General features: G+C 40.7%; 2 protein-coding genes across 2 annotated transcripts; both read right to left on the reverse strand.

Annotated features, from left to right (window-relative positions):
* Positions 1 to 6,066: 6,066 nt before the first annotated feature.
* On the reverse strand, positions 6,067 to 6,990 carry LOC131693687 (rRNA N6-adenosine-methyltransferase METTL5). The gene is made up of 3 exons (XM_058981771.1): positions 6,727 to 6,990; positions 6,450 to 6,673; positions 6,067 to 6,390 (listed from the first exon to the last, which is right to left on the reverse strand). The coding sequence occupies exons 1-3, from the start codon at positions 6,988 to 6,990 to the stop codon at positions 6,243 to 6,245; spliced, it is 636 nt and encodes a 211-aa protein (XP_058837754.1). The 3' UTR covers positions 6,067 to 6,242.
* Positions 6,991 to 6,999: 9 nt separating this feature from the next.
* On the reverse strand, positions 7,000 to 8,366 carry LOC131693846 (SOSS complex subunit C homolog). The gene is made up of 3 exons (XM_058982089.1): positions 8,186 to 8,366; positions 7,943 to 8,061; positions 7,000 to 7,257 (listed from the first exon to the last, which is right to left on the reverse strand). Exons 1-3 carry the CDS (start codon positions 8,211 to 8,213, stop codon positions 7,000 to 7,002), a joined length of 405 nt encoding a protein of 134 aa, XP_058838072.1. The 5' UTR covers positions 8,214 to 8,366.
* Positions 8,367 to 11,683: the final 3,317 nt, after the last annotated feature.

The following is an 11,683-nucleotide window of genomic DNA, read 5'->3' on the forward strand; positions in this document are numbered from 1 at the left end:
CTGACTGCATTTGACGGTTCCCGTTGGCTGTATTTGACAGCTCCCATGGCTACAATTGACATTAGGTTTTTTCGTATCCACACGTCTCGTCCCATTTAAAAACTATCTATCTGGCCATGTACATAAACATAACGCAACAATGGATTATGAAGAGTTTTGATAATGATTTTATAACACTTATTATAAAATGATTATAAAAGATTATTGTAACTGATTCCAAAAGGATTATAAAGGCAGTGAAATACGTACTCAATGAACTAAGGGGAGTGTCTGATGTAAACAATATGCGCAATCAAACTAAATAAAACAGTATTATATTTTTAAATAGAATTATAATGAATTCGACCAAAACTTCTTTTGCCTTTTTCTCAAGGTTTACGTTTGGCAGTTAGACCCTTTTCAAATCTTTGGGTAGCATTTTGGTGATCTATGGCAATTGATGACCTTTACACCCCATACTAGGTCCGCTCCTGTTGCAGCTGTTTCGCCCCGTCCGGAACCGAGTCAACCGATGCTCCAGCCTGCGCCGCACTCGTCTGTCGCTATGTCAATGGCAGGGACTTGGATTAAAGGCTAAAATGTCAGCTACGGCTGGTGGTGTTGCTGCAATCGGTTTGCTTTCGGCCACGTTGAAAACTCGGCTAACGGGAATATTCAGCGATTCCGATTCGAAGGAAGCAGCACCACCCAGTAAAGTTCAGCCGGAAATGAACTGGAATTCCGGCTGGTTCCAGTTCGTATTCCGGCTCCAGTGACACAACCGATTCTAACTAGAATCGGTTGTGTCACTGGAGCCGGAATACGAACTGGAACCAGCCGGAAATCCAGTTCATTTCCGGCTGAGTTTAACTGGGCAGTAGCAGACTGCTTCGGTTCAGCAATACGCTCCGGTATCGGACGAAGCTAACACTCCGGCAGGACGAAGGTTTCAACGAGGGGCTCAGGCATAAGTAGCAGAGTTCTTGCACTTACTGCTTGTCGAGTGAACAATTCCGACGAAACCACTGCTGCTCTCGCCAAGTTTGATCACCGTAATAAGTGCGACGTCAGCGGTATAGTGCCAGGAATAGTGGAGAAGAGTGCCAGGACTGACTTGCCGAGAGCTACAAGATTAAATAGCAGGGCGTTTTTAAAGTGACCATAGTATAATGTAGAGGCTATAGACAGATGATTAATTCAGCAGAATAAGATAGCAAAATTACCCAAAACATAAGAGCTGGCTGCCGAAGTGAATCCACACACATCATCACCTACAGAGGCAAGCAATATTGGAACGCAGTGAAATTCCTCACAATAAAATTGATCTCGGTAGATGAAGTTCCAGGAAGTACAATTTTCATAGCATAATTTAGTCGACCGAAATTATAGTCCTCAGTCGAGAGAGAGAGAGAGAGAGAGAGAGAGAGAGAGAGAGAGAGAGAGAGAGAGAGAGAGACTGATAGAGTAGCAGCAACTAGGAATTTTCTTTCGAAAGCTAGCAGCGGTTTCGCGTATCCTGCGCGTAGAGAGCGTTGAGACAGATCTCCGAAGCATGTCAAGTGCTATCAGATGAGAAAAAACGTCGCATCTATGACCCGTACGACAAGGACGGTCTGCTGACCAACGGTTCCGTCCGGTACCACCATTACACAGCACCGGCGACACATATATTTTCACAACATACTAATTACTTATCCTTCCGAAAAAGTAAATAAATTGACTATGCAATTTAGCATTCGCTGCCTAGTTATTTCCTGCCAATTTGAAAAAGACAGCAGTTGCAGAAAGCTTTATTGCGGTGCAAAAATGATGGCAACTCGGGATATAATATAAATTTACATATAATTTCTCCTCCCTGATATTCTTCCAGAATGTATAATGCTCTGCATTCTTATCACTACTATCAAATCCTTCTTACTCCTTATCGTCAGTGCCGAGCACTGTTTTGCATTTTCCGGCTAAATCAACGACAATGCGATAATCGACGATACTTTTGCTGTAATGGAACTTGAACACGAATAATAAATAATTGTTCCATTCGAAAGCGATAACCTTGTTGTCCTCATGTTTGCAGCTATCATACGCTGGTAGGCATTCTGACCAATGGAAACGTTCTTCGGTATGGGTATTGAACGAACAAAATCATTTCAACAACTTATCATCGACCGAATTCGTTACCTATAAAGTTCAGGTAAACTTCACCACCTAAAAATGAGTAATCAATCGGATCATCTTGTTAGGACTTAACCCACGAGCAAACAAACAAATGTGTACAAATCCTTATCCATTATCCAGAAAGCAATCGTTTTGTAGCCCAATGCTTGATCTTGCGATTCAGCATATGCCAGCGGGTTTTACATCCAGCGCCGATTGGTCAATGTATGAACCAGGTTCCCATTGTTCCAATCAACCTCTCCAACCTCTTGAGTTAATATTCTTTCAAAGAGCATCGAAACACAGAGAACAGACATCCACGATCGAACAAAAATATTTAAAAAACGTGTGTAAACATTTGAATTAATATACTAAAAACACTAGCGCCGCCACACCAACCTATCCCAACTATCTGTCAAATCGATTCCGGAACCGGTTCGAAATCCTGGATGGATTCAGCATGGAATCTAGCTCAAAGAAAACAACCAGCCTACTGTCAAGGACGACGTCTCTGTACAGCCAGCATCACTGCCATGAAAATCAAAACATTAATTTTGAATCGAATGATTAAAAGCTGTAATTAGTTACTAAATGTTGATTTTCTGAATAATATGGTATTAAATCATCCCACAAGATGCAAAACGTCGTGTGGAACGCTTGAATATCGTGTATAGTACCGAACATAATTCTTTGTTTGGGGCTTTATAGCTATAACCACAGAGAACAGACATCAATGATCGAACAAAAATATTTAAAAAACGTGTGTAAACACTTGAATTAATATACTAAACACACTAGCGTCGCCACACCAACCTATCCCAACTATCTGTCAAATCGATTCCGGAACCGGTTCGAAATCCTGGATGGATTCAGCATGGAATCTAGCTCAAAGAAAACAACCGATTCCGACTCTATCGGTTGACGCATTTGAGCTGGAATTCATGCTGGAAATCCGAATCGGTTCCGGATTAGTTTGACTGGATAGAGGAATAACCGCTGTCATTTCTGTCGCACTCAGCCACAAAAAAACATGACGACAGTAGCGCACCTGGTTTAGATATCCAAACTACCTTCGAAACCGTTAGAGATTTTACACAAGTTGTATGCTGAAGATGGACGTCTGTTCTCTGTGCCGAAAGTGACCGTCAGAATAACCCCCGGGATACCCACTGAGACGTCCAAAAAATTGTTTCAAAATCGTTCAACACGAGTCCAACGATGGACGTTTGTTGAACGGTTATTTGGACGTTGTCCAAATTGGTCCAACGAACGTCCTTCATTGGACAATTTTGAAACCAACCGTTCTTAGAGGGTATCCAAACCAGGTGCGCTACTGTCGTCATGTTTTTTGTGGCTGAGTTCGGCAGAATTGATAGCGGTTATTCCTCTACCCACCCTCTAAGAACGGTTGGTTTCAAAATTGTCCAATGAAGGACGTTCGTTGGACCAATTTGGACAACGTCCAAATAACCGTTCAACAAACGTCCATCGTTGGACCCGTGTTGAACGATTTTGAAACAATTTTTTGGACGTCTCAGTGGGCACCCTCTAAGAACGGTTGGTTTCAAAATCGTTCAATAAAGGACGTTCGTTGGACCAATTTGGACAACGTGATTGAAAATTTCGAAAGGCTTGTTGAGCTCAATTCTCAGACCCGTTTTATGTCCCTGTACTTGACTACATGGCGCAAAATATTAATCCTTCTTCTTACAATCCCAACCGTGTGCATTTCATAAATACTTCTGAATCTACTGTTTTCTTCGACACATCCATGAAAGATGAGATTATTGGAATTCCGGACCATATACGCCCACAAGTGGTTCCAAATATTTTTTATAATAAATTCCGAGAAGTCGACTGTTCTAAGATGTTTTATACTGACGGATCAAACCTCGAAGGGTCCACTGGCTTCGGTATTTTCAATCAAAAGTTCACCGCCTCATACAAACTCAGTGACCCTGCTTCAGTTTACGCCGCAGAACTAGCTGCTATTCAGTATACCCTTGGGGTCATTGACACATTACCCGCAGACCATTACTTCATCGTCTCGGATAGTCTGAGTTCTATTGACGCTATTCGCTCGATGAAACATGAAAAGCATTCCTCGTATTTTTTGGGGAAAATACGGGAGCTACTGAGTGCTTTATCTGACAAATCTTTCCAGATTACCTTGGTGTGGGTCCCTTCTCATTGCTCCATTCCGGGCAATGAGAAGGCGGACTCCTTAGCTAAGGTGGGTGCCATTGAAGGTGACGTTTTTGAAAGACCAATTTGCTTCCACGAATTTTTCAGTATTACTCATCAGAGAACCCTCGAAAGTTGGCAAACCTCGTGGAGCAATGGGGAGCTAGGAAGGTGGCTACATTCGATAGTCCCTAAGGTATCGACGAAACCTTGGTTCAAGGGGATGGATGTGGGTCGTGACTTCATTCGTGTGATGTCCCGACTCATGGCGAACCATTACACGCTGGATGCACATCTCTGACGTATTTGGCTCGTGGAGAGTGGTATCTGCGCTTGTGGCGACGGTTATCACGATATAGAGCACATAGTCTGGGCGTGCACCGAGTACAGTTCCGCTAGGTCTCGGCTTATGGACACCCTCCGGGCCCGAGGAAGACCACCCAACGTCCCGGTTCGAGATGTGTTGGCAAGCCGCGATGTCCTCTATATGTCCCTTATATACACCTTCATAAAAACCATCAATATCCAACTTTAACTGCCCCTTTTTCCTTATCATTCTCAGAAACGCTCTCTTCCACCTGTACCATACACCCACGATGGTTTGATGCGACTCCAAGGCGACACAAAACATCCCTGTCGAATGAGCCAACAAACACGGGACCTAAAGCACGAACATCACACGCACAATTCGAAATGTAGCCGATCAACATCTGAGCCGCACTACGAAATCGTCTGGAGAAACCCCTGCCATCTCGAGAACGACCACCCGGCGTCTCAGTACATGATTCTTCCTGATGAAGACCACCCTGATTCTGTAATCCATCCGTTGATCTCCCGAAGTCTGAAACTGAAACAATGTTCTCCCCCTGCCATGTTTGTCCACCCTACTTCCCCTGACTCTTATACACAGAAGTAACACCCCTCCCCCCCCCCCCCCCCCCCAAATATCTTCTTGCCTTTTCTAGTTTTAACTATTATATTATATGATCTCGTTTTAAAATGCCCAACTCTGATACCACGTAAAATAACTCTAATTAATGTCTCCGAATCTTTACAAAATTTAATCACGCCCTCTAATTATTTCTACTTTTAAGATAGTCGTAAAAATTTTCCCCCTTAGTTAAACATTATTTGCTCCAATAATCTCATTGCTAAAAATGTCAAACCATATTGCCATAAAAACTAAATGACCCCTCTAATCTTACGAAAATTATACTACCCCCTTGTGTATATGTATAGCTATAAATTAGCCTTAGTTTAATTTCAAAAATCAATATGTAAGCCCCTAGTTTTAAGTAATTTAAAATGTGAAACAAAACAAAATTGGCACCTTTAAGCTAACGCAAACCTGCCTTATCAAATAAACGAATTGAAAAAAAAAAAAAAAACGTCCAAATAACCGTTCAACAAATGTCCATCGTTGGACCCGTGTTGAACAATTTTGAAACAATTTTTTGGACGTCTCAGTGGGCAGTCAAACTAGTCCGGAACCGGTTCGGACTTCCAGCATGAATTCCAGCTCAAATGCATCAATCAATAGAGTCGGAATCGGTTGTTTTCTTTGAGCAAGATTCCATACTGAATCCAGTCAGGATTTCGAACCGGTTCCGGAATGGATTTGACGGATAGTTCGGATAGGTTGGTGTGGCGGCGCTAGTGTTTATCGTTTATTAATTCAAATGTTTACACACGTTTTTTAAATATTTTTGTTCGATCATTCGATTCTCTGTGTAATAACTAACAAATGTGTAATAACTAACAAATGTAAACAAACTGAGTTTATTATGCCAAATATGCCAATTAATCAAAAATATATGGTAGTTGAGATTAAACATCGAACTTGAAAAAAAAAACAACTGTAATGGCGAAAGATGCATGTACATGTTGTTGTTATGAATGCCGCTTTGAGACAATAAAGTGCATATTTAGCTGATTTCAAAACGCCATAAATCAACGGCTATATCAACGGACGAGCGTTTATGAAACTTAAAGGTGTGTGGAAGATTGTATCTCAATTCTGCAATGACGTAAGATTTGACGCTCCACTCAACCGATTTTTTCTTGATGTGGTCCCTGCAAAAATGTACATTATAACAGGCCGAACTTTACTCGCAACATTTTTGGTTTGTCACCTGGTTGACGTTTTATGAAGTGAATATACACTAACTTGAGCGCAATTCAAACCAGTGCGTAAAAATTTCATATCTATACCAGTGTTCTGTTTCGTTCCGAACGGAGGATTCATTAGAACCGTGTCGAATTTTCTTTCCAGATTCAGACTTTCTTTGTATAGAACATCCCATTGTACGCAGTCCACATTTTCTATCTCAAAACCCTTGATATTGTTTTTGAATATCTAGAAAAAGAAACAAACCAGTAAATGCAAGTAATTCTAACAAAGAATACTACCTCGATGGCCTCCGAATCAATCTCGATACCTACAACGTGCGCAGCTCCTAGTAGTGAGGCTCCAATGCTCAACATACCAGCCCCACTTCCAATATCCAATACGAATTTGTTCTCTAAGTCGTTATAGTTCGTCTGTATCGTGTACAGCATGCGGCTGGCGATGTGAGAAGGAGTCACATATTGCTCCAATGTCACATTGGGATTCTCAAAGCCATCAACCGTTTGTAAAAACTCTTCGATTTTTTTCAATTTTAAACAAGCCATAGCAATAAATTATTTATTTAAGGTCGATGGAGTAACGCCGCTGCTAGTAGCACCGCCGCCAGTAGTAGTCCCGCTGCTGCTTCCTGTTGGATTTGGGTTTTCAAAACGTGGTAGTACCGGAATGATGCTGTTTCCAAACAAAGAATCTTGCGGAATGAAGAATCCGTATGACTGGCTGAGAGCTTGGCTCCACACAGCTTTAGCAGTTGCGTTAATGGAACTTTCAGGTGCCTGGGCAGTCTGAGCTTGATTGGTTGCTTGGATATACTACACAAGAAAATAATTTGATTAGCTTGTAATGATTTTTAATTAGCAATGGACTGGAAGGTGTGAAATATTTTTCAATATTAAAAGCCATAGTACTCAAAGGAGAGCAAGGAGTTGAACGAAGAAAGTTTAAAAAAGTGTAAAGTAGGATCATATGAGCAAGCTTAGTTTCCCGGCGACTTAACTTTTTGTTTGCTACAGCAGGATTCAGGATATTTTGGCATTTGAAATGCGAATCACCTGAGTATGCGGCATGTCCAGGACTTAAACTAGCCCCTATGTTTGAGTATACCGAGCTAACGAGTGGATCGCAGGTTTGCTTACGTTTCCAATGACGAGTACGCTGCTACCTCATCCAGCGGATTTGCGCCGCTTCGGATCATTAGACTCGGGTATGCTATTGACGAATCATTAAAAATTTTCGCTATCCGCTACTTTTTTATGAAACTACAACACTAAACTAGTATATTTGTAAAAGAAAGACATTTTTCCGTTTACAAGGGAAGAAGTACCTAAACAATTACCCACTTTTCAATTTTCGACCACTGTGCATTATTACTCAATGGCAGATTCTGATTTACAGGCTTTCGAAAGCGACACATGGGGGCTTTGCTCAATACATAAGTGCAATTATTACTTTATGCACCTATCAGGTACCGTATCAACTACACAAACTGAATCTAACCTGAGGGATTGTGAGGCCAGCAGGAGTAGAACTTATGTTTGATGTAACCGGGCTAACGCCTTTCTGCAAAAGTTGCTTCTTTATTTGAATATCCTCAAGTATCTTTTTGGTCACGTCCGCTGCAATATGATATACTTATATTAAAAAAAATCCTTGACCCGATGAATAGTCTAGTTAACAGGTGCGACAAATAAATTACAATAACAAAAATATAAACTCAATGTTCTCTTCTGTACCAAATACCTTGTGCATTGGACGCCGGGAAAGCCATTAAACAATCTTTAATTGCAAACTACTGATTACAGTGAACGACCTGAAAATTAACAAACTACAAATTTATGAAATGTAATTAAACCAAACTTTTGTTTGAAACTACTAATGGGCGAAGTCGATGCGACTTTTTCAAAATCATACTTTTTTTATAGAAAAATCGATTTTTTTAATCCGATTTTTCGGTTCGATTTTTGACAGCATCGATTTTTTTGGCGGTAAAATCGATGTTTTATTCATTTGAAAATTTTTAAATTGCCAACACTGTCCTTTCTATAATTCCCAGTAAAGTTCAGCCGGAACTGAACTGGAATTCTGGCTGGTTCCAGCTCGTATTCCGGCTCCAGTGACACAACCAATTCTAACTAGAATCGGTTGTGTCACTGGAGCCGGAATGCGAACTGGAACCAGCCGGAATTCCAGTTCATTTCCGGCTGAGCTTAACTGGGTTTGAACGCTTGCAGCACAGAGAACAGACGTCCATCTTCAGCATTCAACTTGTGTAAAATCCTAGGGGCAGATCATTTGTGATGCATTTTTAAAAATCAGCGAGATTAAATGCATTTCTTTCCATCAAAATAGAAATTCGTAATGCATTTTGCGTTGCGTGCAATGTATTTTGCGTTGCGTGTAAGACGTCAAAACCCTGCAAAAAACAGCCCTTCATTCAACAAAACATCGAACAAAGTGGATCAGCGTAGGACGATCGTTAAGTAATCGTTTCTGCGAGGGAGTGCAAAGTAAATGCAAAAATGGAAATTAAATGCATTTTTTCTAAGTTGATGCACATTTGTTATACATTCTTAGAGTGATCTGCCCCTAGGTAAAATCTCTAACGGTTTCGAAGGTACCCTCTAAGAACGGTTGGTTTCAAAATCGTCCAATGAAGGACGTTCGTTGGACCAATTTAGACATCGTACAAATAACCGTTCAACGAACGTCCATCGTTGGACCCGTGTTGAACGATTTTGAAACAATTTTTTGGACCTCAGCCGGTCGGATTGACGGGGATTATTCGGAAGTATCGGACCAGGATCCAGGTAAAATAATAAAAAGTAGGACAATTCCCAATCTGACCTTTGTAGAGTATCAGTTTTTAGCTTCCATGCGACTTTAATATGATGTTAGCGATTTCTTCCTGCTGGTGTCCGACGAATACTATGGAAAACAAACGGGTCAAACCCCGTCCCTATAATATCGTTTTTGTTGTCTTTTTACAAATCACAACTGAATTTAGCTCACAATGGTCTCCAACCAGTATCAACTCTTTGGCTTCATGTCCATTTCTGCCGCGTTTTTATTGAAAAACCCCGGGGCGGTGGATTGCACTTTCTTGCAGAAGAGCAGGCCACTAGACGTGTTTCATTCCCACTTCTCCTAGAAAGTGCAACACCAGTGCAATCCACCGCCCGGAGTTTTTCAATGAAAAACGACAATAGTTTCCACTGATTACTTCGATTCGTCGATTAAAATAGAGCTAAATTGCATGCGTTGTTTGCGATTCCAACACCAAAGCAAATACACCAGATAACGTTCTACTTCAACATGCTATAACGTTTCTTGTCTGGCGAACTCATCTCGCCGGTTTCGTACTTCAGCAATCTTTTAAGTCTGGTTCCATGTGTCTATTTTATTGTGCAAAGCCAAACTACAGGTCACCCGTATATCCAAAAGTTCTTATCACCATGCATTAACTTCACTGCCTTTAATCACAAGTCAATCCCTCAGTCAGTATAGATAGGGAATCCCATAGAAAATTTGACCGACTTGCGATTTTGGGCAGTTCATATAGGCATTCGCCAGAGTAAAGTAGGTAACAAATTCAATTCTGTGTCCTATCGAATCTTGATGTTCCCCTGTGTTTGGTTTTTATTCCAACTCTTGTCATAATCTGCTTCGTGCTTCATCAGACGAACCAAAAATATTTCTACTCATAGCCATCAACATAAATGAACAGTACCGGTGATGTTTCTTTGTCAATGTAGAGTTTCTCCATTCCTTGGAATATTGCATGCACATATACATTTCACAACCCTTCTAACGTGTTGAGCTACGCCGCCGGCTCGCAGTTGCTCTTTCGGGGGGAATCTTTTTCAACTAGAGCACAAACCAGCATTGGTCGGTGGAATAAGAGACATTCCTGATCCCAGATAATGTTCTTCATGGGGTTATGTGCTGCATATAATTGTCAGTTAGTGAGATTTCAGATAATTAGCATTTTGTCTACAATATTTATTGGAATTTGTTTGAATTTAATTTGAAACGCTACATGAAATGCTTTTTAATGGATTTTCATGTGAAATTCAAAGGGAAATCATTTCTTTTACTTTTTAACATGAGAACGCACATGAAAAAGATGTTTAATTGCATATGTTTTTATCGTGTCGATTATTTTCAGTGTAATGTACATATACAGGGCAAATCTGATTTTACAACGTACAATGGGGCCAATCTGGCCACAAAATTAGATTTCACTTAATTCTTTTGACTTTCGGTGTAGTATAACAACTGAACAGTATTTTTTGGGCTGGATGTTGTTGGCTCGAATCAAAACTTGTCGAAAGTAAACAAAGTTCATTTCATATCGTCAACCTGGCGCCCAGGTGGTGAAATCAACGGGGTGCTGGAGCGTTGCCAAAAAATTTTTACTTTCAGATTAAATTTTACTAAACTTCCCAGTTTAACTCAGCCGGAATGCTGGCTGGATCTAATTCGTATTCCGGCTCCGGTGACACAACCGATTCAAGTTAGAATGTTTAAGGGGTACCATTTCGATGCGGCTTAGCCGCATAACCGAGGCCCGGACGAGGTGGCCACCGACCCGCCGTCAGAAGCAAGCGAACCTGTGATCCACTCGTTTGCCCGGCTTACTCAAACATAGGGGCTATCCCTAGTTTAAGTCCGACTGAGCGGTAGCGAAGTCGGACAGCACGCGCAAAAGCGATGTGGCGTAGCCACATTGGGTGCTGGACACAAAATAAAATTGGCAACGCTAGCAAAAGGTACACACAAATTAACACTCCGGATGAACCTATCGTCAATTGACATTTCGACGAGTTTTGATTCGAGCCAATAATATGGGCCCATTTTTTGTGAGGTTTACAAGTAGAAGCAATATGCACATTCAAACGAAATAAAATAGTATCAATTTTCAAAATAGGATTACAATTAATCTGACAAAACCTTCTTTAAAAAATTTCTCAATATTTACGTTTTGCAGATAGGACCTTTTTAAATTTTTGGCTAGAATTATCAATCAAACTTCACATCTTATTCATTGCCTACAACTAAAATTTTCTCTACGGTTTTATTTGAAGTGGGAAATAAGTTTACGGTTTTGTATGACGAGTTATTATTGTTGGTTTAGTTAATCCCTAGATATTCGGTGCAGATAACGGTGCTGAATTTTTTCCACAGAATTTACTCCTGTAAGTAAAAGCTTCGATTATCAAAACAATGCAACGATACAAT

Source organism: Topomyia yanbarensis, chromosome 1, assembly GCF_030247195.1.
Source record: "Topomyia yanbarensis strain Yona2022 chromosome 1, ASM3024719v1, whole genome shotgun sequence".
Classification (NCBI taxonomy): domain Eukaryota; kingdom Metazoa; phylum Arthropoda; class Insecta; order Diptera; family Culicidae; genus Topomyia; species Topomyia yanbarensis.

Bases quoted from the DNA above. Each gene is read 5' to 3' on its own strand.
- LOC131693687 (XM_058981771.1), bottom strand. From the start codon at position 6,990: ATGGCTTGTTTAAAATTGAAAAAAATCGAAGAGTTTTTACAAACGGTT. The intron at 6,674-6,726 runs GTAGTATTCTTT...TTCTTTTTCTAG, and splicing joins TTGATTCGGAGGCCATCGAG to ATATTCAAAAACAATATCAA. The intron at 6,391-6,449 runs GTGACAAACCAA...ACATTTTTGCAG, and splicing joins CTTCATAAAACGTCAACCAG to GGACCACATCAAGAAAAAAT.
- LOC131693846 (XM_058982089.1), bottom strand. From the start codon at position 8,213: ATGGCTTTCCCGGCGTCCAATGCACAAG. The intron at 8,062-8,185 runs GTATTTGGTACA...ATCATATTGCAG, and splicing joins CCCGGCGTCCAATGCACAAG to CGGACGTGACCAAAAAGATA. The intron at 7,258-7,942 runs GTTAGATTCAGT...TTTCTTGTGTAG, and splicing joins CTGGCCTCACAATCCCTCAG to TATATCCAAGCAACCAATCA.